This window comes from Budorcas taxicolor, chromosome 16 (genome assembly GCF_023091745.1).
Source record: "Budorcas taxicolor isolate Tak-1 chromosome 16, Takin1.1, whole genome shotgun sequence".
Taxonomy (NCBI): Eukaryota; Metazoa; Chordata; class Mammalia; order Artiodactyla; family Bovidae; genus Budorcas; species Budorcas taxicolor.
The window spans coordinates 19,834,380-19,858,801 of NC_068925.1; the positions used below are offsets into that span (position 1 = coordinate 19,834,380).

At 38.6% G+C, this 24,422-nt stretch overlaps 1 protein-coding gene across 2 annotated transcripts in view; it reads left to right on the forward strand.

The window, feature by feature from the left end:
• KCTD3 (potassium channel tetramerization domain containing 3) overlaps positions 1-24,422 on the forward strand; it is a 64,236-nt gene that overhangs the window by 15,968 nt on the left and 23,846 nt on the right. For both annotated transcript variants that reach the window (XM_052653638.1, XM_052653639.1), the window contains one exon: positions 13,068-13,258. In XM_052653638.1, coding sequence (XP_052509598.1) covers positions 13,068-13,258 — 191 coding nt within the window. The remainder of the gene's footprint in view (positions 1-13,067; positions 13,259-24,422) is intronic.

The following is a 24,422-nucleotide window of genomic DNA, read 5'->3' on the forward strand; positions in this document are numbered from 1 at the left end:
GCTTTTTACTTTGGGGGGTATTTTTTAATAGCTGTGATTTTATACTTACAGATTTAAGAGCTGTTTAATTTTAGTCATCAGATTTTTTTTCCTTCCAATTTTGCCTGCTGATGAAATTCAGTTTACTTTTATTTTTACAACTAATTTCATAAATACTGATAGCCTCAGTATGTTTAAATATTGCCCATACAGTATAAACTGTGAAATAAGTGAAATATCTTGAAGTTACACCTTCTTGCTTAGTGTATCCAGCTTCCAAATTGTTTAACTGTTGTGTTAAATGAGGCAGGCTTGTTAATGTGATCCCTGTGGTTTTTTTGTCTGTAATGATTAAATACTGTACTCTTACAGGAGAATAAGACATTGGTCATGAGTACGGTACACTTGGGAGTGAGGTAGTTAAGCAGGACCATTGTGAACAGAAGTGATGTAGTTTAGTATCTAACGTGCAAGGTAGTTTTATTTTATCTAATTCTTGCATTCTCAGAAACCAGCAGGAACAAGGAAAAGTATATACTAGGGACTTCTCTTTTTCATTTGTCTGAAAGGTAGGATTCTTAGTTCAGAATTACTGTATGAAGTGAGAAATGTTGATGATGGGGGAGCGGTGGTGGTGTTCAGTCGTTAAGTCGTACACAACTCTTTGCAACCCCATGGACTGCAGCACGCTACGCTTCCCTGTCCATCACCAGCTCCCGGAGCTTGCTCAAACTCATGTCCATTGAGTTGGTGATACCATCCAACCATCTCATATTCTGTCATCCCCTTCTCCTTCCTTCAGTCTTTCCCAGCAACAGGGTCTTTTCCAATGAGTCAGTTCTTCACATCAGGTGACCAAAGTTTTGGAGCTTTCAGCATCAGTCCTTCCAATGAATCTTTAGGACTGATTTCCTTTAGGATTAACTGGTTTGATCTCCTTGCAGTCCAAGGGACTCTCAAGAGTCTTCTCCAACACTACAGTTCAAAACCATCAATTCTTTGGTGCTCAGCTTTCTTTATGGTCCAACTCTCACATCCGTACATGACTACTGAAAAAAACATACCTTGGATTAAATGGATCTTTGTTGGCAGAGTGATGTCTCTGCTCTTTAATATGCTGTCTAGATTTGTTATCGATTTCCTTCCAAGGAGCAAACATCTTTTAATTTCATGGCTGCAGTCGCAGTTCTCAGTCATTTCGGAACCCGGAAAAAGAGAATCTGCCTATATTTTTCACTTTTCCCCCTTCTATTTGCCATGAAGTGATGGGACCAGATGCCATGATGTTAGTTTTTTGAATGTTGAGTTTTAAGCCTGCTTTTTCACTGTCCTCTTTCACCTTCATCAAGATGCTCTTCAGTTACTCTTCACTTTCTGCCACTGAAGTGGGATCATCTGCATATCTGCAGAGGTTGTTGGTATTTCTCCTGGCAATCTTGATTCCAGTCTGGCATTTCACATGATGTGCTCTGCATAGAAGTTAAATACACAGTATGACATTATATGGCCTTGATGCACTCCTTTCCCAGTTTGGAACCAGTCCGTTCCATGTCCAGTTCTAACTGTTGCTTCTTGACCCATATACAGGTTTCTCAGGGGAAAGGTAAGGTTGTCTAGTATTCCTGACTCTTCAATAATTTTCCACAGTTTTTTTGTGATCCACACAGTCAGAGGCTTCCAAGTAGTCAGTGAAGCAGTAGGTATTTTTCTGGAGTTCATTTGTTGTCTCTCTGATCCAACAGATATTGGCAATTTGATTTCTGGTTCCTCTGCCTTCTCTAAATCCATCTTGTACATCTGGAATTTCTTAGTTCACGCATCGCTGAAGACTAGCTTGAAGGATTTTGAGCATAATGAGCTCAAAATGCTAGCATATGGAATGAGTGCAATTGTATGATAGTTTTCAACATTCTCTGACATTTCCCTTCTATGGAACTGGAATGAAAACTGACCTTTGCTAGTCCTGTGGTCATGTGGAGTTTTCCAAATATGCTGACATTGAGTGCAGCACTTTAACAGCATCATCTCTTAGGATTTTAAATAGCTCAGCTGGGATTCTGTCACCTGCACTAGGTGTTTTGTGGTAATTCTTCTGAGAGCCACTTGACTTCATGTTCCAGGCTGTCTGCTGGGCGAGTTACCACACCATTGCGATTGTCCCAAGTCATTGAGACTGTTTTATGTAGTTCTATGTATTGCCACCTCTTCCTAATTTCTTCTGCTTCTCTTAGGTCCTTACTGTTTCTATCCTTTATCATGTCCATCTTTGTATGAAACGTTCCCTTGAGACCTCCAGTTTTCTTGAAGAGATCTCTAGTCTTTCCCCTTCTATTGTTTTCCTCTATTTCTTTTCATTGTTCAGTCAAGAAGGCCTTATCTCTTCTTGCTATTCTGTGTAACCCTGCATTCCATTGGGTATATCTTTATGGTTCTCCCTTGCCTTTCCCTTCTTTTCTTTCCTTAGGTATTCGTAAGCCTCCTCCGACAACCGCTTTGCCTCCTTGCATTTCTTTCTCTTTGGGATGGCTTTGGTCCTTCCCTCCTATACAGTATTACAAACCTCTGTCCATAGTTCTTTGGGCATTTTGTCTGCATTGTCATGCTTCACTTTTATATTTTTTTCTTGTTCAGTTTACCACATGTTACTTGAATTATCGAAAGAGTATTTGTGTAGATTATTACCCTTTTGGAATTTATATTCCTCTTTAGATTTTTTAAAATATAATTGTATTTATTTGTTTATTTGGGCTGTGCTGGGTCTTCATTCCTGTGCTTGCTTTTCTCTAACTGTGGTGAGTGAGGGCTGCTCCCTGATTGTGGCACACTGACTTCTCTGTGCCAGTGGCTTCTCTTGTTTCAGAACCCAGGCCCTAGGGTGAGCAGGCTTCAGTAGTTGCAGCCCCTGGGCTTACTAGTTGTGGCGCAGGGGCTTAGTTGCTCCATAGTATGTGGGATCTTCCCAAATCAGGGATCGAATCTATTTCTCCTGCTTTGGCCAGGGGGTTCTTTACCACTGAGCCACCAGGGAAGCCTTCCACTTTCGATTTTTAATGCACGTAAAATGTGCTTTTTGTATAAGATACTACATTTAGGAATCCATTTTCTTCCACATGAGTGGCTAATTATGTTCTGATTATTAGATAAACCATCCTTTCTCATTGAATTTGAAAACCTTCATCTTGCTTTATATTTATTTTTATATACTTGCATCTAATTTTATACTTTTTTCCCCCTATTGTTGGACACTTGGCTATTGTAAATAATGCTGCTGTGAGCATGGGAGTGCAGAACTTTTCAGACTAGTGTTTTTGTTTTCTTTGAATATATTCCCAGAATTGAAATTGTGTTATCATAGGGTAGATTTGTACTTAATTTTTTTGAGCAAACTCCATATTGTTTTCCATAGTGGCTATACCAATTTGCAGTCCCACCAACAGTGACAAAGTTTCCCTTTTCTCCACACCCACACCAGCATTTATTGTCGTTTTTTCAGAATTTTTATTTTGTTTTGAAATATAGCTAATTGACAATGTTGTGATAGTTTCACATGGACAGCAAAGAGACTCAGCCATAATACGTGTATCCATCTCTTGTCTTTTCATGATGGCCGTTGCAACCTTACTGTGGCTTTGATTTGCATTTCCCTATTGACAGGTGATGCAGAGGATCTTTTCTTGTATATTGGCTGTTTGTATATCTTCTTTGGGAAAATGTCTATTCAAGTCTTTGGCCCATTTTTTAGTTGGATTATTTGTTTTTTGCTGTTGAGTTGAGTTCTGTATATATTTGCATATTGACACCTTATCAGATATATGGTTTGCAAATATTTTTTCCTATTGCATTGGTTGCTTTTTTCACTTTGATAGTTTCTTTTTCTGTGCAGATGCTTTTTAGTGTGATGTAGCCCCATTTGTTTATTTCTGATTTTATTGCTTGTGCTTTATGTGTGATTTTGAAAACAGTCATTACCACAACTATGTCAAGGAGCTTTTCCCCTATGTTTTCTTCTAGGAGTCTCATGGTTTTAGGTCTTCAATCAATTTTGAGTTTATTTTTGTCAGTAGTATAAAGTGAATGTGAAAGTGTTAGTCACTCCGTTGTGTCCGACTTTTTGCGACCCCATGGACTGTAGCCTGCCAGGCTGCTCTGTCCATGGGATTTCCCAGGCAAGAATACTGGAGTGGTTTGCCATTCCCTTCTCCAGGGGAACTTCCTGACCTGGGGATTGAACCTGCACCAGTTGCACTGCAGATTCTATACTATCTGAGCCACTAGGGAAGCCAGTAAGGGTCAAATTTAATTCTTTTCTGTTTAAGTATCCAATTTTCCAGGCACCATTTATTGAAGAAGCTCCCTTTTCTTCATTTAGTATTCTTGGCTACCTTATCAAACATTAGTTGACTATATATGCTTGGAGTTATTTCTGGGCTCTTAATCATATTCCATAGGCCTATTTGTGTGTTGATCTTCTTAATCTTTCCTTTCATTAGCTGGTGAGAATTTGAAATAGGAGATAGGAGGATTTTTGTGTGTTGTGTTAGATGGAAGAGAAATAATACGAAATATTATGTGTTAAAGAGAAAAACTTGCGCACGTGTTTGGCTTCATAATTTAACCTTTGAGAGGTAGAATCAGCTTCCTTTCTAATTAGCCTGGTAGTGAGGTGTTGGAAAGAAAACAGTGAAAGTTATATTGAGAAAAGTCCAGTAGAAAACAAGCAATGAGGGATTTTGTGCTGATATATTAGTGTTAAAATTAAAAAAAGAACTTAGGCAAGCAAAATCACCCTAACACAACTAGCTCCTCCATCTGGACCTTTAGGAAAGAATCATTGTGTGCTTGTATTTCTGCCTTCTTATGGTACCCACCCCAAACCATATTTGTGGTTTTAGTTGCAGAGTCTCCTTACCAACCTCCAGAACCCTTTTTCTGTCTGGGGTCCATCTCTTGAAGAAAAATAGGCAAAGGGAAATCTGACAGAGTCTGGTTTGGCAAATCATTTCAGCGCTGAGCAGAAATGATGTATTTGGGAGTTGGGGAAGGAATGGAGAGGTGTGGGAAGAAGGGAGAGCTCTTCAAAATAAGATGACTCGGCTCTAGAGGCTCCTCATTAGTAAATATTGGGAAAACATCCAGTTCCATTAAAAATAGCTTCTGAATATTGAGAAATTAATTGGACTTTCCAGTGAGGACTTACTCACCTGTTATTTTATGCCAGGCATATAACACTGAAGTCTCTTGTGTACATTTTCTCATTTAATTATCACAACAATCTGTGGCATGGATCTCATCATCCCTATTTTAATAATGAGAAAACCAAGTTGGAGAAATTCCCTAGGTCATCCTGGAGAAAGAAATGACAGAATTCTCAACTCTCTCCATCCCAGTGCTTCTCATGTTCCGGGCACATAGTAGATTCCTAAGAATGCATTAGAATAAACACCATGTTCCTGGTCTCTGGTGTAAGTGAGTAGTGTTAGTGTTGACAACATTATTAGTAGTTCTTTGATTCAGTGGGACAGGCAGTGGGCTGGGCTCAGTCTCAGAGCTACCCCTCCTCACTTTGTGGTTTCTCTTCCTAAGGGAGTGGAGTGGTGTGGAAGCAACTAACAAATTAACTGAACAACGAAGTTTTGGCTGAGGAGAAATATAAAATGAAAATAATGGTGTATTAGTTTCTCCTTTCTGCTATAACAAATTACTATATATTTATTTTCATCACTCAGTTCTGTAGTTCAGAAAACTTCAAATTGGATCTTGCTGGGCTACAGTCAAGATATTGGCAGGTTTTTGTTCCTTCTGGAGGCTCCAGCAAGTTTCTTTGTCCTTCCCAACTTATAAAGGCCATCTGTGTTCCTTTAATCACATTTCCTTTTTTACATTTCGAAAACAGCAGCGTATCATCTTCAGATCTCTTCCTTGTGTCCCACTCATCTACCTCTGCTTGTGAGGACCTTAGTATTACATTCTAGGCACCTGGATAGTCCCTCCATCTCTTTAACTTAATCACATCTGCAAAGCCCCTTTGCCATGTAAGATAACATTTTTACAATTTTCAGGAATTTAGACAAGGACATCTTTAGGGAGCCATTATTCTGCCTACCACACTTGGTGAGGAGTTTTATAGTTCAGGTAGAAAGGACAGACATCAACTTGGAGGCAAATATTACTCTTCTAGTGTGGATTTTAATTGCTACAAGACTCCTATCAAAACAGGAAAGAAAGTCAAAGTGCAGTCGCTCAGTCATCTCTGACTGTTTGCGACCCCATGGACTGTAGCCTATCAGGCTCCTCCGTCCATGGAATTTTCTAGGCAAGAATCCTGGAGTGAGTAGCCATTCCCTTCTCCAAGGGATCTTCCCATCCCAGGGATCGAACTGAAGTCTCCCGTATTGCAGGCAGACGCTTTACCATCTGAGCCACCTGGAAAGCCATTGAGGCAGGACTTTATTTTAAAGTTTTAAACTGGAGTCCACAGGTGATTTACAATGTTGTGTTAGACTTAGGTGTATAGCAAAGTGATTCAGTCATAAATATACATATATCCATTCTTTTTTAGATTCTTTTCACATATAGGTCTTCGCAGAATATTGAGTAGATTTCCCTGTGCTTTACAGTAGATCCTTGTTAATTATCTATTTTACATATAGTAGTGTGTATATGTTAAACTCCTAATTTATCTCTCCACCCTGCATTTCCCCTTTGGTAACCATAAGTTTGTTTTCAAAGTTTGTGAGTCTGTTTCTGTTTTGTAATGAGTTTGTTTGTATCTTTTAAAAAAAAATTGTATATATGTGATATATGATATTTGTCTTTGTTTTACTTCAGTTAGTGTGATTATCTCTAGGTAGATCTGTGTTGCTGCTACTGGCATTATTTCATTTTTTATGCCCGAGTAATATTTCATTCTATATATGTACCACATCTGCTGTAAATGAACATTGAGGTGCATGTATCTTTTCAAAGTATGGTTTTCTTCAGATACATGCCTAGACGTCGAATTGCTGAATCCTATGGTAGTACTATATTTAGGTTTTTAGGGAACCTCCATACTGTTCTCTGTATGATATACCAATTTATATTCCCACCAACAAATGTAGGACAGTTCCCTTTTTTCCACATCTTCTCCAGCATTTATTGTTTGTAGATTTTTTTATGATGGCCATTCTGACTAGTGTGAGGTGATAGCTCATTGTAGTTTTTGCATTTCTCTAATACATTAGAGCCTCTTTTCATGGGCCTCTTGGTCATCTGTATGTCTCTTTGGAGAAATGTTTGTTTAGACCACCCACCCATTTTTTGATTGCGGGTTGTTGTTTTTTTTAATATTGAGCTACATGAGTTGTTTGTATATTTGGAGATTAATCCCTTATCAATGTCTTTGTTTGCAGATATATTGTGGATGGTTTCCATTGCTGTGCAAAAGCTTTTAAGTTTAATTTGGCTTCCCTGTGGCTCAGATGGTGTAGAATCTGCCTGAAATGCCGCAGACTCTGGTTCTGTACCTGGGTTGGGAAGATCTGCTGGAGAAGGAAATGACAAACCACCCCAGTATTCTTTTCTGGAGAATTCCATGGATAGAGAAGCCTGGCAGGCTGCAGTCCATGGGGTCCCAAAGAGTAGGACATGACTGAGTGACTAACATACACACACAGGTCCTATTTATTGCTTTTTATTTTAATTGCTGTAGGAGGTGATTCAAAAAAGACCTTGCTGCGATGCATATCACAGCATACTGCCTACGTTTTCATCTAAGACTTTCACAGGATCTGGTCTTACATTTAGGTTTTTAATCCATTTTGAGTTTACTTTTTATAATTTTATGTATTTATTTATGGCTGTGATGGGTCTTCATTGCTGTGCAGACTTTTCTCTAGTTGCTGCAAGTGGGGTCTACCCTCTTGCTTCAGTGCACAGGCTTCTCATGGTGGTGGCGTCTCTTTGTTGCAGAGTATAGTCTGTAGGGCATGTGGGCTTCCGTAGTTGTAGCTCCCGGGCTCTAGCGCACAGGCTCAACAGTTGGGGTGCACAGCTCAACAGTTGGGACACATAGACTAAGTTGTTCTGCACAATGTGGGATCTTCCCATATCAAGGATCAAATCTGTGTCTCTTGCATTGGAAGGTGGATTCTTTACCAGTAAGCCACAAAGGAAGCCCAATCCATTTTGAGTTTGTGTGTTGTATTAGAAAATGTTCTAATTTTTCATTCTTTTGTAGGTAACTGTCTAGTTTTCCCAGCACCATTTATTAAAGAGACTGTCTTTTTCCCTGACCATCACCAACTCCTGGAGCTTGCTCAAACTCATGTTCATCTAGTCGGTGATGCCATTCAACCATCTCATCCTCTGTCGTCCCCTTCTCCTCTTACCTTCAGTCTTTCTCAGAATCCGGGTCTTCTCCAAGGAGTCAGTTCTTCATATCAGGTGGCCAAAGTATTGGAGTTTCAACTTCAACATTAGTCCTTCCAATGAATATTCAGGACTGATTTCCTTTACGATTGCCTGGTTTGATCTCCTTTGCAGTCCAAGGTACTCTCAAGAATCTTCTCCAACACCATAGTTCAAAAGCATCAATTCTTTGGCACTCAGCCTTCTTTATGGTCCAAATCTCACGTCCATACATGATTACTGGAAAAACCATAGCTTTGACCAGATGGATCTTTGTTGGCAATGTGATGTCTCTGCTTTTTAATATGCTGTCTAGGTTGGTCATAACTTTTCTGCCAAGGAGCAAGTGTCTGTTAATTTCTTGGCTGCAGTCGTCATCTGCAGTGATTCTGGAACCCCCCAAAATAAAGTCTTTCACTATTTCCATTGTTTGCCCATCTATTTGCCATGAAGTGATGGGACTGGATGACATGATCTTAGTTTTTTCAATGTTGAGCTTTATGCAAACTTTTTCACTCTCCTCTTTCACTTTCATCAAGGAGCTCTTTAGTTCTTCACTTTCTGCCATAAGGTTGGTATCATCTGTGTATCTGACGTATTGTTATTTCCCTTTGGCAGTCTTGATTCCAGCTTGTGCTTCATCCAGCCTGGCATTTCTGATGATGTACTCTGCATATAAGTTAAATAAGCAGGGTAACAACATACAGCCTTGACATGCTCCTTTCCTAATTTGGAAACAGTCTGTTGTTTCATGTCTGGTTCTAATTGTTGCATCTTGACTTGCATACAGATTTCTCAGGAGGCAGTTAAGGTGGTCTGGTATTCCCATCTCTTTAAGAATTTTCCACAATTTTTTGTGATCCACACAAAGGCTTTGGCATAGTCATTAAAGCAGAAGTAGGTGTTTTTCTGGAACTCTCTTGCTTTTTTTATGATCCAGCAGATGTTGCAATTTGATCTCTGGTTCCTCTGCCTTTTCTAAATCCAGCTTGAACATCTGGAAGTTCACGGTTCTCGGACTGCTGAAGCCTGGCTTCATCATTCGTGATACTGCTCCGTAGTTTTCTTTTTGTGTGTTACTTTTGTCTGGTTTTAGTATTAGGGTAATGGTGGCCCCATAGAAAGTGTTTGTGAGTGTTCCTTTCTCTGCAGTTTTTGGGAATGATTTTAGACAGATCAGTAATAACATAATAACTTTTCTCTAAATGTTTGATAGAATTTACCTGTGAAGCCGTCTGGTCCTGGACTTTTGTTTGTTGGAAGTTTTTAAATTTCAGTTTCAGTGTTTGTGGTTGGTCTGTTCATATTTTTCATTTCTTTCTGGTGTAGCCTTGGAAGGTGGTGCCTTTCTAAGAACTTAAAACATTTCGTCTAGGTGTCTTACTGGCATATAGTTGCTTCTAGTAGTCCATTATCCTTTGTATTTCTGTGCTGTCCCTTGTAACATTTTCATTTCTCATTTTATCCATTTGAGCCCTCTTTTTTGCTAGAGGTTTATCAATTTTATCTTCTCACAGAATCAGCTTTTAGTTTCATTGATCTTTTATATTGTTTTGTCTCTGTTTCATTCATTTCTGCTGATATTTATGATTTCTTTTCTTCCAGTAAGTTTGGGTTTTGTTTTCTTTTTTCTTTAGTTGTTTAGGTGTAAGGTTATGGTGTCTATTTGAAATTTTTCTTGTTTTCTGAGGTAAGATTGTATTGCTGTAAGCTTCTCTCTTAAAAGTGCTTTTGCTGTGTCCTATAGGTTTCAGATTGTTGTGTTTTTGTTATTTGCTTCTAGGTATGTTTTGGTTTCCTCTTTGATTTCTTCAGTGATCCATTTAGCCTCTATTTTTTTTTAGCAGCTTTTTGTTTGTAATTAATTTCTAATCTCATAGCATTGATCAAAATGGTGCTTGATAGGATTTAAATTTCCTTAACTTTACCAAAGCTTTCTTTATGGCCTGCTTGTGATCTGTCCTGGAAAATCTTCTCTGTGCACTTGAGAAAAATGTGTATGCTGCTGCTCTTGGATGGAATGTTCTATAAATATCGTTTTAAGAACATCTAGTCTAATGATCTAATGTGTCATGTAAGACCTATGTTTCCTCATTAATTTTCTGTCTGATGACCTGTCCATTGATACAGTTGGGGTGGTAAAGTTTTCCTGTTACTGTGTTACTGCTAATTTCTCCTTTCATGGCTGCTAACATTTGTTTTATTTATTGAGTTGCTCCTATGTTGGGTGCATATATATTTACACTTGTATCTTCTTGGTTTGATCCTTTGTTCATTATGTAGTGTCCTTCTTTGTCTCTTGTCTCTTTATTTTAGTCTGTGTTGTCTGATATGAGTATTACTACTGCAGCTTTCTTTTGATTGCCATTTTCATTGAAAGCCCTTTTCCATTTTACTTTCAATCTGTTTGTGTCCCTGGATACGAAGTGGAACTCTTACAAACAGCACACACATATATATAGATCTTTTTTTTTTAATCAGTTCTGCCAGTCTATGCCATTTGGTTGAAGCATTTAATCCATTTACATTTAAGGTAATTATCTGTACATATGTTTTTATTGGGCTTTCCTGGTGGCTCAGTGATAAAGAATCTGGCTGCCAGTGCAGGAGACATGGGTACGATCCCTGGATCAGGAAGATACCTTGGAGAAGGAAATGGCAACCCACTCCAGAATTCCTGCCTGGGAAATCTCATGGACAGAGGAGCCTAGCAGGCTGTAGGCCATGTGGTCGCAAAAGATTTGGACACGACTTAGTGTCTAATAACATGTTAGACAATAATGACTTGCTCTTATTGTCATTTTAGATTCTTTTGACATATTTATATGGTTACAGTATATTTACAGCAAGTTTCAAAAATTTGAGAGCATATACCCTCCACTATATCTTTCATGGTCTTAATTTGAAAGTTAGCCATATTCTTTGCATAGCTGTCGCGATTTCAGAGTGTTATTTTATTATGCAGGAATAAAGAGATGGGTTGTTGGAATATCAGAGCTTGTTCTGTGTTTTTACACATTTAAAATTGTGTATTTACGTGTATGGAAAAATGTAAAGCAAATATTGCTTCTTCTTTGTACTTGATTTTAACTTAAAAAGTAGTAAATGCACATATCTCATTGAGTTAAATTATGTAATCATTACAATCACTCTCAAATGTGCTGTCCTGATTCTGTTACTGTTGTCATCTTTTTGTTTTACAATACCCTAATTTCTCTAGAGGAAAATGACTTAGAAGTAGTTTTTGTAAAAGATTAGATCATATTTAGTTTTATTATTTTATTAGTCAGTGGTTATAAGATTGCACCGTTCACCTCATTCAATCAGTACAGCATCCCTTTTTTGAAGAATGTGAGCCTAGTGCCTAGTGTATGTCTGCATGCACATATTGGCATATTGTCTTTATTCTTGAAGTGCTGGCAGTCCCTGCTTTGTGTCCAGTCTGCCAGTCCTTAGGAAGATCTAGGTTTAATTTCTCAGTGTTTTGTCAGTATTTAGGGTTTGTTGGATAATTATTTTGATTTTTGTATTTTGACACATGAATCCCACCTGGTGGCTGAAGTGGGTAATTACAGACCATATATTGCCTAGGAAAACCATGTGAGATTTCTCTATATATTGTCTTTAAGTTTAAGGAAATCATTAATTCTTGGAATTAATAAAGGTTGAATTGCATATTTTTGTGGATTATAGCTGTATTTAACATACATTTTAAACAAAAATAAAGCTAAAGTGTTTTTTAATAGGTTGTTAGTTGGTCATCATTTATGAATGCTTAAGTTTGAGTTTCGTGGTTTTATATCAGGTAGTAGTGTTTAAAGGAGCACATACTCATATTTATTGTCTTTGGGTAAGGCAAAGAGATTCTTTGTTTTGTTTCTGTCACTTGTTTTGCGTAACTTTAAAAATAAATATTGCATCATTAAAGTTCAGGTCGTTTATTGTCATGATTGCTTAACTGTGTAGTTTTTAAACATTTGAAGGCTTAAAGTGTAACCCCACAAAATAATGCATGTCTGAAAGACTTCAATTCAGTTAGAACAGCAAAAGTTATTAAAAATGTACAAGTATGTTTATCAACAATTATATATTAAAGCATTTTTATTCAGTCAGCTAAATCTAAATCATGATAAGTCACCTTTACTTATGGAGAAGGAATAGGCTCATGAGATTTTTTTTCATTTTGTGTGAAACCTTTAAAATCCAGTCCTCAGTGAGTGGTTTCCAAAGGTCACATTTCATTCATTTGATTATGCCAAGCTATCATATACCAGGTCACTCCCAAGTTATCTTAGTTTGTCTTAATAAACTATCATCTGAAGTATGAAGAAATGATTGATTTTCAGTTAAGCATAGTAACTGATAGATTCAAATATTAATTCTCCTGAAACTGATTTTGTTGACTATTTCTATTCACAAATAATGACAAAGTACCACTTTTTTGTGTAAAATGTAAAAAGATAATACTTTTTTTTTTTTTTTTTAAGTTTCTAAGTCTTTATAGTTTGGAGAACTTTGCTAAATTATTCTTTGGAGGAGTATAGACCTTTAGTCTCTTTTTAAGTGGTTTCTGTGTATTTTAGTTTTTAGTAACTACATAGATAAATAGCTGTGATGCAACTTATTTTGGTACATTCATTCATGTTCTCTTTGCTAAGTACTGCTGAGTCTTATTTATGTTGTCTGTTTATATTCAACAGAATCAAAGAATCATCAGGATGGCAACAAGTGTTTACAAGCCCATATTTGGACTGGACTATTGAACGAGTAGCTTTAAATGCAAAAGTGGTCGGGGGTCCACACGGAGACAAGGACAAAATGGTGGCTGTTGCCTCAGAGAGTAGCATCATCTTATGGAGTGTCCAAGATGGAGGAAGTGGAAGCGAAATTGGTAGGAAAATGTGGTTTATGCTGTTGCATTTAATATTCTGAAGTGTAAGAGGGATTGCCCATAAATATCAAAATTAACTTGGACTACTTATTAGTTAGCTAGAGCTGGTGCATCTTCTGTTCAGTGTCCAGTAACAGTAAGACTGCTCAATGTGAGAGGAATGATCTGGTAAAGAGGCAAAAAACCCGACTTGACTGCTCTGTAAGAATGTGCCCTTCCTGAATCCTGTTTAGTGGTGGCTGCATTCTCTCCACCTCTTTCATACCACTGGGCTGAAGGTGGGGTAGATAACTTTCTTTGTCCTCCCCACTTGTTGCTTCTAGACCCAAAGTTCTCAAGCTTTTCAATCTCCTCTAAGCCTACTTTACTTTCTTAAATCATTCAGGACCGTTAATTATTTTTGTTTGCATAGGTTATATCTATTGCTATTTACCAGAATAGGAGTTAATACTGCAATTCTGATAACTTAATTTAAAAAATAATGGTAAAAACTCATTACATGGTAACATGAATAATTTTAGTAAAAAATAACTGTATCTCCAAAATGGGAAGAGTAGCAGTGGTTTACCATTTTGTAAACCTCCTCTATGTTTAATTGAATTCTGATACCTATTTCTGCATTCAGTCTCCTGTGTGTGATTTGTTATTCTGGTAGAACTTGGTGGAGAGTTTGGCCTCACACAGATATATAGTTGGAAAAAACATTTTTATATAATCTTTTTAGATAATTGTTGATATTGTTTGCACCTGTCCCCAAATTTTGAAATCATATTGATGAACTCTGTTCATATAGAACATACTCTGTTAAATTGAAATCAGTCTGTTTTGTACTTTGAATGGGTCTTTTTGTCCTTATATAATTTTGTATAACATCATACACTGGTCATTTGTTAAGTGTTGGTTTACTGAGTCATGTAAAATCTTTGAAATGTTGATACCTTTCATTGTACAGTACATTTAAAAAAATCACATTTATTACTATAACCACTGATCACATCTGTGAACTCCAGTATGTTAGGGAGTTTTCATACTTACCGTGGCAGAAAACATTTTCCAGATTCCTGATATTCACTTGAAGCATTGAGCTTGTGTCACTGAAATAACAGATTTGCTCTGTTCCACTTTTGGGGGAAAGTCTACCAGATACCCAAAACTGAATTACATAGTCGTTAAGTCATCCTGTCCAGTGAAAATGGTCCCATGGAAAAGGAGCAGCTGGTTTCCTCTCAGCTCCAGCAGTAGGGAAGTGCTTCTCGACACAGAGAGAGGACTTAGTTACACAGAATGTTAAGAAGACATACCCTCAAAATTGAGACTGAGTCAGTAAAACTTCTTAGGCAGATTGCTTCATCTAGGAAATTCTTAAGTTAATCTGTTTTCTTTCCTTGAAAATGTGGCAGAGAAGAATTTAATCACTGCCAGCATAGTTTACTGCCACTCCTTTGATTCATGCTAAGGTGTGTGCTGTTTGTACCCAATGTTGCTTTGCATTGTTAGTGCAAAGATCAACACAGATGTTCTAGGATAAGGCGTGAGATTCATAAGTTTTCAACACTTTGGGTATTCCAGTGCCATGTGTATTTGTAATCAAATATTCATATAAAAGATCTTTAATGATTGGTTGAGGCTGATACTAGAGGGGGAGGAACAGAACACGAGGTGCAGCTACATCTGTGTGTTTGTAAGACAGAAATGCAGTTCTGCAGACAAGCTACTGTCTGCGCCAGTCTTTAACTTGAGGATTTACTGTGTCAGTGAAAGGGCCAGCATTGTGGTTTCCTTTACTGACGTTCATCTCACAGGCATTCAGCATCGCCGTCTGTCCGGGCTTGCCTAGTCTCCTAGCAATGGTGTGCCCTCCTCTCGCTAGAGCAGTGCCATACCTTACCCAGGAGGATGCTTCAGTGACTTTTTCATTTCTAGTTTGAAGTTCTGTAACAGTTTATCAAAAGTTTTTCCTATCTTCATTTAAAATCCTTCTTTAAACTCTTCCAGTATTTGGTCTGAAAGAACCCAAAACTGGCTTTATAATCCTGTTCAAAAAGGTTTTGTTGCTTAAGCACAATAAAGCAAGTTATTAACATCTATAAATTGGGGGGAAAGTTGTTATTTAAAATTTTTATATGCAGTTTTGACCAGTTTCTTTATTTTTTTTTTTTTAATTTTAATTTTTACTTTATTTTACCTTACAATACTGTATTGGTTTTGCCAGTTTCTTTAGAGTCCTTCCTTCCATGAATCAAAGAACTCTGCTAGGTCATATTTATCTTTGTCAGTTCTGTTGGATTTATGTGGATTGAGGCAAGTTAAGTACAATAAAAATGTATTAAAAATAAATTTATTTCAGAATAAAATATTTAACAGTTGTAGGTAAATTTTTAAAATGTAGAAAGATTTTTATAACATTTTAAAAACTAACATTGCAGAATAACAAAGTGTAACTTTTTCTTATATTTCTTTGTAGGCTCAAGGAAAACTTGTATTCTAAAATAATTACAGCAGTTATAACTGAAGAAAGTTACTTAAGATAGTGGAAGTATTTAGGCCAAATTAAGTTAGTCTTGGGAAACTTAGCTGTACCCCCAGCCTGCCACCATAAACCATTCTAGAAAACAGAAGAATACACGTGCAGGTGCCGTTGTCTCAACGGTGACCTCACGTCATGTAGCCTCTGGAAAACTCCTTGTCTGTACTTCTTCAGATAATGAGAGGTTTTCATTTTTAAAGGGAATGAAAATAGTCTTGACTTGAGACTCCCGGAGGGTTTCCGCAGGCCCATGAGGATTCCCAGACCACGCTTGGGGAATCTTTATTCTAGACCATGTCTCTTCCCTTCTCTCTCAGTGTCCCATCCTCCCCAGCCCCGACCACCGCATCTGCCCAGATTTTGAATTTCATTCCATCTGGACTTACACTTGATGTAGTGCTCCGTTGCCCTTTGGATTACTCCCCTTCATTCCTTTGAGATTACTAACTCTAATTTTCTAACTCAGAAATTTTTTAACTCCACTGGGGTCTTGACTCATTGCTTCCCATGCCATCAGGCTTGGATTCTGTGTTTACAGTCACTCTAGCATAGAGCCTCTGTTTTCTTCAGTCTCTCCCTTTGCCTTACCTACCTGAAGAAACCACAGCCCAGGCCAAATCGGCATTTCTTTTCTGAATAGCCAAGTGTAGTGCAGAGAAAGAAATGTGTGCACACCCAGAACAGTAGTCTTAACTTGTGACCTCTCTCTGGTGGACCTTTAAAGGCTACCCAGAAATCCTACCACATTATCCTTATCTGATCTTGTTTCTATGTCTTCCTCATCTCCTCTTCATGATTTGAAGTTGCTCTAATCATGTCCCTAAGCACTGTCTGCAGCTACTCCTGTTAGTGCCACCCATGGGTCTGTACTCTGCTAAATCCTAGGATCTAGTTCATAGTCTTCATCTGATTAGAACTGTCATTGATACAGTTGATTAGTCTTTTCCTTTTGAGGACTTTCTTCCTTTGGCTTCTGGAACACTTCATTGTCTTGATTTTTATCCTCGCTCTTTACTTTTTCTCAGTTCCTTTTGATAGTTCTTCCTTATTTGCCAAATTTCAAAATGTTGGCATGCCCCAGGGCTTAGTCCTTGGGCTTCATTCCTCGATATCTGTGTCTGTTCCTCAAGATATTCCCAGGTTCAGTGGTTTGCTAGAAGGACCCAGAGGACTCAGTGCATACATACTTGGAGCCATGGTGTGTCTTATAGTGAAAGCATGCAAAGCAGAATTGAGAAAAGACCCATGGTGGCATCTGGTCCCATCACTTCATGGCAAATAGAGGGAGAAGTTCAGTGGAAACCAGGTACAAGCTTTCAGGAGTTCCCTTCCAATGGTATTTGCTTAAAAATTCCCCTAGCAGTGAATTGTGACTAACTTGTGAGATGTTTCTTCATTCCAATTCCAAAGAAAGGCAATGCCAAAGAATGGTCAAACTACCGCACAATTGCACTCATCTCACATGCTAGTAAAGTAATGCTCAAAATTCTCCAAGCCAGGCTTCAGCAGTACATGAACTGTGAACTCCCTGATGTTCAAACTGGTTTTAGGAAAGGCAGAGGAACCAGAGATCAAATTGCCAACATCCGCTGGATCATCGAAAAAGCAAGAGAGTTCCAGAAAAACATCTATTTCTGCTTTATTGACTATGCCGAAGCCTTTGACTGTGTGGATCACAATAAACGGTGGAAAATTCTGAAAGAGATGGGAATACCAGACCCCCTAACCTGCCTCTTGTGAAATCTGTATGCAGGTCAGGAAGCAACAGTTAGAACTGGACGTGGAACAACAGACTGGGTTCCAAATAGGAAAAGGAGTATGTCAAGGCTGTATATTGTTACCCAGCTTATTTAACTTACATGCAGAGTACATCATGAGAAACGCTGGGCTGGAAGAAACACAAGCTGGAATAAAGATTGCTGGGAGAAATATCAATAACCTCAGATATGCAGATGATACCACCCTTACGGCAGAAAGTGAAGAGGAGCTAAAGAGCCTCTTGATGAAAGTGAAAGAGGAGAGTGAAAAAGTTGGCTTAAAGCTCAACATTCAGAAAACGAAGATAATGGCATCTGGCCCCATCACTCCATGGGAAATAGATGGAGAAATAGTGGAAACAGTGTCAGACTTTTATTTTTGGGGGCTCCAAAATCACTGCAGATGGTAACTGCAGCCATGAAATGAAAAGACGGTTACTCCTTGGAAGAAAAGTTATGACCAACCTAGATAGCATATTCAAAAGCAGAGACGTTACTTTGCCGACTAAGGTCCATCTAGTCAAGGCTATGGTTTTTCCTGTGGTCATGTATGGATGTGAGAGTTGGACTGTGAAGAAGGCTGAGCACCGAAGAATTGATGCTTTTGAACTGTGGTGTTGGAGAAGACTCTTGAGAGTCCCTTGGACTGCAAGGAGATCCAACCAGTCCATTCTGAAGGGAGATCAGCCCTGGGATTTCTTTGGAAGGAATGATGCTAAAGCTGAAACTCCAGTACTTTGGCCACCTCATGAGAAGAGTTGTCTCATTGGAAAAGACTCTGATGCTGGGAGGGATTGGGGGCAGGAGGAGAAGGGGACGACAGAGGATGAGATGGCTAGATGGCATCATGGACTCGATGGACGTGAGTCTGAGTGAACTCCGGGAGATGGTGATGAACAGGGAGGCCTGGCGTGCTGCGATTCATGGAGTCGCAAAGAGTCGGACACGACTAAGCAACTGAACTGAACTGAACTGAACTGAACTGTGAGATGTCTCAAGGAAGTTCATTAGAGACTTGGTACCCAAGTTTATTACTAAGGTTAGTCACTGAAGTACCCTCTGCCTATCCTGTACCAAGACTCCAGATTCTTGAAAGGAAAGCAGATGTTCAGCAGAAACCCCAGTGTTTACACAGCAGTTTAGGCTTTTTGTCAGCATGGATTAGATTTCTTTTGTCTGTAACTTCATATGAGTGAAATTATGTAGTGCGTCTTTTGTGTCTGGCTTCTTTCATTCAACATAATGCTTCTGAGATTCATCGTGTTGTTGAGTGTTTTCGTGGTGCATCTCTTTTTATTGCTGAGTAGTATTCCATTGAATTAATATGCCAGAATTTGTTTATCTATTCATCTGTTGATAGACATTTGGTTTACTTTCAATTTGGGGATGCTAAGAATAAAGCTACCATTAACATTTAAGTAGAACTCTTTTTATGGGCATTTTATAAATTAAATATCTAGGTGTGGAATTTCTGGGATGCATGAAAAGTGTATGCTTAATGTTATGAGAAAATATACAAGTGTCTTGCACATGGTTAAATCATTTTACATTTGTATAGCAGTATGTTAGGACTTCCCTGGTGGCTCAGATGGTAAAGCGTCTGCCTACAATGTGGGAGACCTGGGTTCAATCCCTGGGTCGGGAAGATCCCCTGGAGAAGGAAATGGCACCCCACTCCAGTATTCTTGCCTGGAAAATCCCATGGACGGAAGAGCCTGGTAGGCTACAGTCCATGGGGTCGTAAAGAGTCAGACACAACTGAGTGACTTTTCATTTTTTATTATATTATGTTAGAGTTCTGGTTGCTCCATACCTTTTCCAACACTTTATTGTCTTAATTTGAGACATTGTCTTAATTTGATCCATTCTAGTGGACATATGGGCTTCCCTGGTGGCTCAGAGGTTAAAGCGTCTGCCTCCAGTGCGGGAGACCTGGGTTCAATCCCTCCGTCGGGAAGATGCCCTGGAGAAGGAAGTGGTAACCCACTCCAGTATTTTGCCTGGAGGATCCCATGGACAGAGGAGCCTGGCAGGCTACAGTCCACGGGGTCGCAAAGAGTTGGACATGACTGAGCGACTTCACTTCAGTGGATATACAGTGATTTTAATGTTGGGTTTCATTGTATTTCCCTAATGACTAATGGTATTAAACATCTTTTCATGTTCTTATTGACCATTTGTACTGTTTCTTTTGAGACATGTCTTTTAAAAATCATTACCCTCTTTTTATGAGATTGTCACCCTCTTACTGATTCCTAATAGATTAGATTACGCAGATCTCATCTAATCTGTGCATAGATTGGATTATTAGTTTGCAGCGAGGGATAATGTCCCTCCGGGGCCTGTGGGAATGTCTGGAGACATTTTGGGTTGACACCACTGAGGGAGGAGGCTTCTGTCCTCCTCCCCCACTTCCCCTCACCCATTTCTCTTTCCCTATTATCCCTCCCTCATTCCCTCTTCTCTCTTCCTCTTTTTGAGATTCAGTTTCATGTTAGGCTGCTTTATATTTGCCTAGAGACCACTGGGCTTCCATGGTGGCTCAGACGGTAGTGTCTGCCTGCAATGAGGGAGACCCGGGTTTGATCCCTGGGTCGGGAAGATCCCCTGGAGAAGGAAATGGCAATCCACTTTAGCACGCTTGCCTGGAAAATCACATGGACAGAGGAGCCTAGCAGGCTACAGTCTATGGGGTCGCAAAGAGTCCGACACGACCGAGTGACTTCCCTTCACTTCAGAGACCATTGGAGCACTAGTTTTTTTCCAGTTTCTTTTCTCCCCATCCTTCAGTTTAGATCAGTATCTTACTGTCTTTTGCCATTTCGCTGTGGTATTCATTTAGTCTGTAGTGGAGCCTATATGATAAGTTTTTTATTTGAAATGTTGGCCTTTTCAGCTCTAAGATTGCCTTTTTAAATTTTTATTTTAGTTTGTTTTCTGCTGAGATTTTTCTAGTCTGTTCACTCACTATGTCCTGTTTTTTAATTAAACTCAACATATTCATTATAGCTGTTTTACTAGTTTTTGTCTGCTAAATCTATTATCTGAATCATCTGATTTGTTTTGAGTTACATTTTCCTGCTTTTTCACATGTCTAGGAACTTGTGACATATGTTGGGCATTGCATGATCTGTTATGTAGGGAGTATGGGTTAATAGTGCTGTCTTCTTTTAAGAGATGAGTTTTGTTCCAGCAGGCAGTTAAATTACCAGAGGATGTTTATTCTGCTAGGCTTGTTTGTTTGCTTTGTTAAGGACAGGTAGTCTTTCTCAGCTTTATATTTTATTTTAGGGCATGGCTCCTACTCAGGGTGTGTTAAGTATTGTCATTTTGGAATCTTAACAGAATGCCTGAAGAGTGAAAGACTTCACACTTACTGAGCTGGAACTATTGAATTCACCCACAAGTGACCTCTGCTATCTCCACTCAGCTCCCAGGCCTGCTGCAGCCTCTCTTTTTTATTCCTTGTGGATTCTTAGGCCAGCCCAGGTGCAGCCTGGCCTCAGCCAAGGCATAGGGAAACTAGGGAAACCCCTCTAAAATTCTGTGCCATCCCCACACCCACCATGGTGTGTTTCCTTTCTTTCTTATATCTTATTCTTAAATTCTAGCTTCCTCAACAGCTCTGGCCCCTGATCTCAGCTTTCTCAGTTGAGAAAAATCGTCGTTTGGTTTTCCCTTGGGTTTCACCTCCCTGTTGTCAGGAAGGCTTACACAGAAAGCCAGTTTGATCCTGGGGCTTATCTTATGTATTTACTGGCTTTCAAGTCTCCTGCTGCCTGTTGGCCAGTGTCTGAAAACAGCTGTCTCCTGTATTTTGGCCAGTCTTTTGTTACTATTGTTTATAGTGAGAAATAGTCTGATGTCATGTATCCATCATGACTGGTAGTGAAAGTTCTCCTTAAAACTTTAGGGAAAAAACTTAAAATATTTTGAAATTATAATATACTTGTAATTATATAGAAAGGAGATCAATTGTGATTTTTGTTTATTTTTACAAGTTGCCACTTGTAACATGCCAATAAGTGAAGATTTTATGCCTTGCCTTTTTTTTTCCCCCAAAGGCTGACTTGCTAGCTACTTAATGAGATAATACATAGTAATTTGTTCACACCCTGTAAAAGAGATGATTTGTTATTAAAAATATTCTTCAGAACTTGACAGAACCATCCAAAAAAAACTTGAGAGCTGGTGTATCTGTGATAGAGCTCCCTTAGAGGGTGAATTCCTTCATTATAACTTGTATCAGACAGTACTGCTGGATTGCTTCTATAAGCAGTGTTTTACCAGGAGGCTCCCTTAAGACAAGAACTTGTCATCGTCATTCACAGTGTCTTCTTTGTGGATAGCAGTCAGGATTGTTGAGTCTAAAGGGTAAGGGGTGACACTAAATTTCTTGAGATCGTTCAGAATGTCTTCCTTGCTTTCCCAGAATCTCACTCTTCTGTCAAGTAATCAGTGTTTGTTAGTTTTCCAGTTTTTATTTCTACCTTTCACATAGCCTGTATTACTGAATATAGGTATCTTAACATGTTCTGAAAAATTGTCTAGCATCAAAATTAAAATACTAATATATGAGAATCCCTGAAATTGCATGTGAAATGATTATACTGTGCTTTGAAGTGGCAAGTTTGTTTCTCAACCAGTTTTGATGAAAGAGCTTAGCTTTGTGTGCAGACTTTGTTTTATTATGCTCTGGTTTTTCTGGTTGACAGGTTGGGCTGAGGTGATCTATTCATGTGCATAAATATGTATTTATAAGTACATAAAAGTTAAGATGTGTATATGGAAGACATTCCTGGCCATACTTTCCAGATTTGTTTTTCATTTTTGTCAAGTTTATATCATTTTTAATCCTTGCGAGATGCCTGGCTTTTTCAAGATTGGTTGAGAATTTTCAAGGTGTTTATTGCCACTGGCCTGGTCTCATATGTAGTACAGTTCTGAACAGAAAGAGAAATACCCCTCATTGATACAAAATTCAAAAGAGATCAGTTACCTTTTCTGGCTTATGCTTTTAACACATTGCAGTTACATTTAATTGCTTTGTTTCTTCCCATGAGTTCTTCAAAGCCTTGTGAATCTTTGTTTTTCTCAGCTAGATGCTGAGAAAATTTTTCTTGTTGTCACATATTAGTTACCTTTTTAAAAATAAAAAAAATCTGATACCTGAAAAAGCTAAAGATCCACATAAAACGGTATTCTATAATGAGACTTATTTAGACTTATTCTATAATGAGACTTGTGGTTAGATAAAAAGATGCTTTTCATAAGATGCTTTTCAAATAATGAAGTTAATACTATTTAAATGTCAAAATTGGATTACAGCATTTTTAAGGTAAAAGTGAGCCTTGAGACATTGAGCATAGACCCTGTTTTATCGATCAGATAAGTAACCCGAAAAGTGGCAAAGGTACTTTCAGAGCCAGGATTCCAATACTAATCTTCCTGACTGCAGGTGTAGTGCTCGGCTAAAGAGAGACGGCTGTGCGGTGCCGCACACCGGAGACCAAGGTTAGCCGGGGCAGTTGTGGCTCTTTTGCTGTTAATGTGAGCTCTCCTTACAAGGTCCTTCCTCACCTGTTCTCCTGTCCCCCTTTCTCAGATTCCCTGGGCTTACCCAGTCCAAATCCCCCACTTTGAGGAACTTGTTTTCACCTTTTAAAAAACCCAACTCAGAGGCCTTCTTTTCTAAGAAGGATTCTGAAAACTTTTTTCCTAGAAACTCTCTTTTATTCTTCTTGTTATTACTCTGTACATCCTTTTGTTGCATTATGTTATAATTGGTTGTGGGTTTTTTTTTTCTCTCTTGTAAATCCCAAGTACCTAGTAAGATATTATTTTCTCATATTTATTTGCTTTTTTATTGAAGTATAGTTGATTTACCGTATTGTGTTAGCTTCAGTTGTACAGCAGAGTAATTCGGAGATAGATAATATGTATATATTCTTTTGAAAACATTAGTTTTGGCTGTGCTGGGTCTTTGTTGCTGCATGCGGCCTTCCTCTAGCTGCAGTGAGCAGGGGCTGCTTTTTCCTGTGATGCGTGGGCTTCTCATTTTTGCTGGTTTCTCTTGTTGCAGAGCATGGGCTCTCGGGTGGTTGGGCTCAGTAGTTGCAGTGCATGGTTTAGTTGCTCCGGCATGTTGAATCCTCCGGGACCAGTGATCCAGCCTATATGCCCTGCACTGGCACGTGGATTCTTAGCCACTGGACTGCTGGGACAGTCCTTTCTCTCTATTTTTTTTGTTTTTGATTATTTTCCATTACAAGTTACTGCGAAGATATTGAATATAGTTCCTTGTGCTATACAGTAAATCCTTGTTGTTTATCCATCATTTCATGTATTTTAATCACATGGCCTAGTATAGTGTGGTTGGAGTCAATTAAATTGAAATCTGCAATATTGGCAGATGAGAGGTTTAAAATAAGCTCTGATAAAGGCCTGAATGTTTACTTTGCACACAGCATGACTACTTGCTGTTTCGTTTTTATTGTTTGCTTATTTTCAGATTTCTAGATACGTTGTGGATAGTTGGGTTGCCAAGTCTGTGTCTTCAGATCAGTGATTCTCAAATATCAGGTCTGTGAGTAGGCTGTAGCTAAAGCTTCTATGGATTTTATACAAAGGCAGTGGGTTTTCTCATTTAGTGGGTCTAGCATGAATCCCAGGATCCTTGCTATTTTATTATGTTCACTTTAAATCTACTCGGTTGTTTTGATAGTCAGCTATGGTTTTTCCAGTAGTCATGTATGGATGTGAGAGCTGGACAATAAAATGGCTGAGCACCAAAGAATTGATGCCTTTGAACTATGATGCTGGAGAAGACTCTTGAGAGTCTCTTGGACAACAAGGAGATCAAACCAGTCAATCCTAAGGG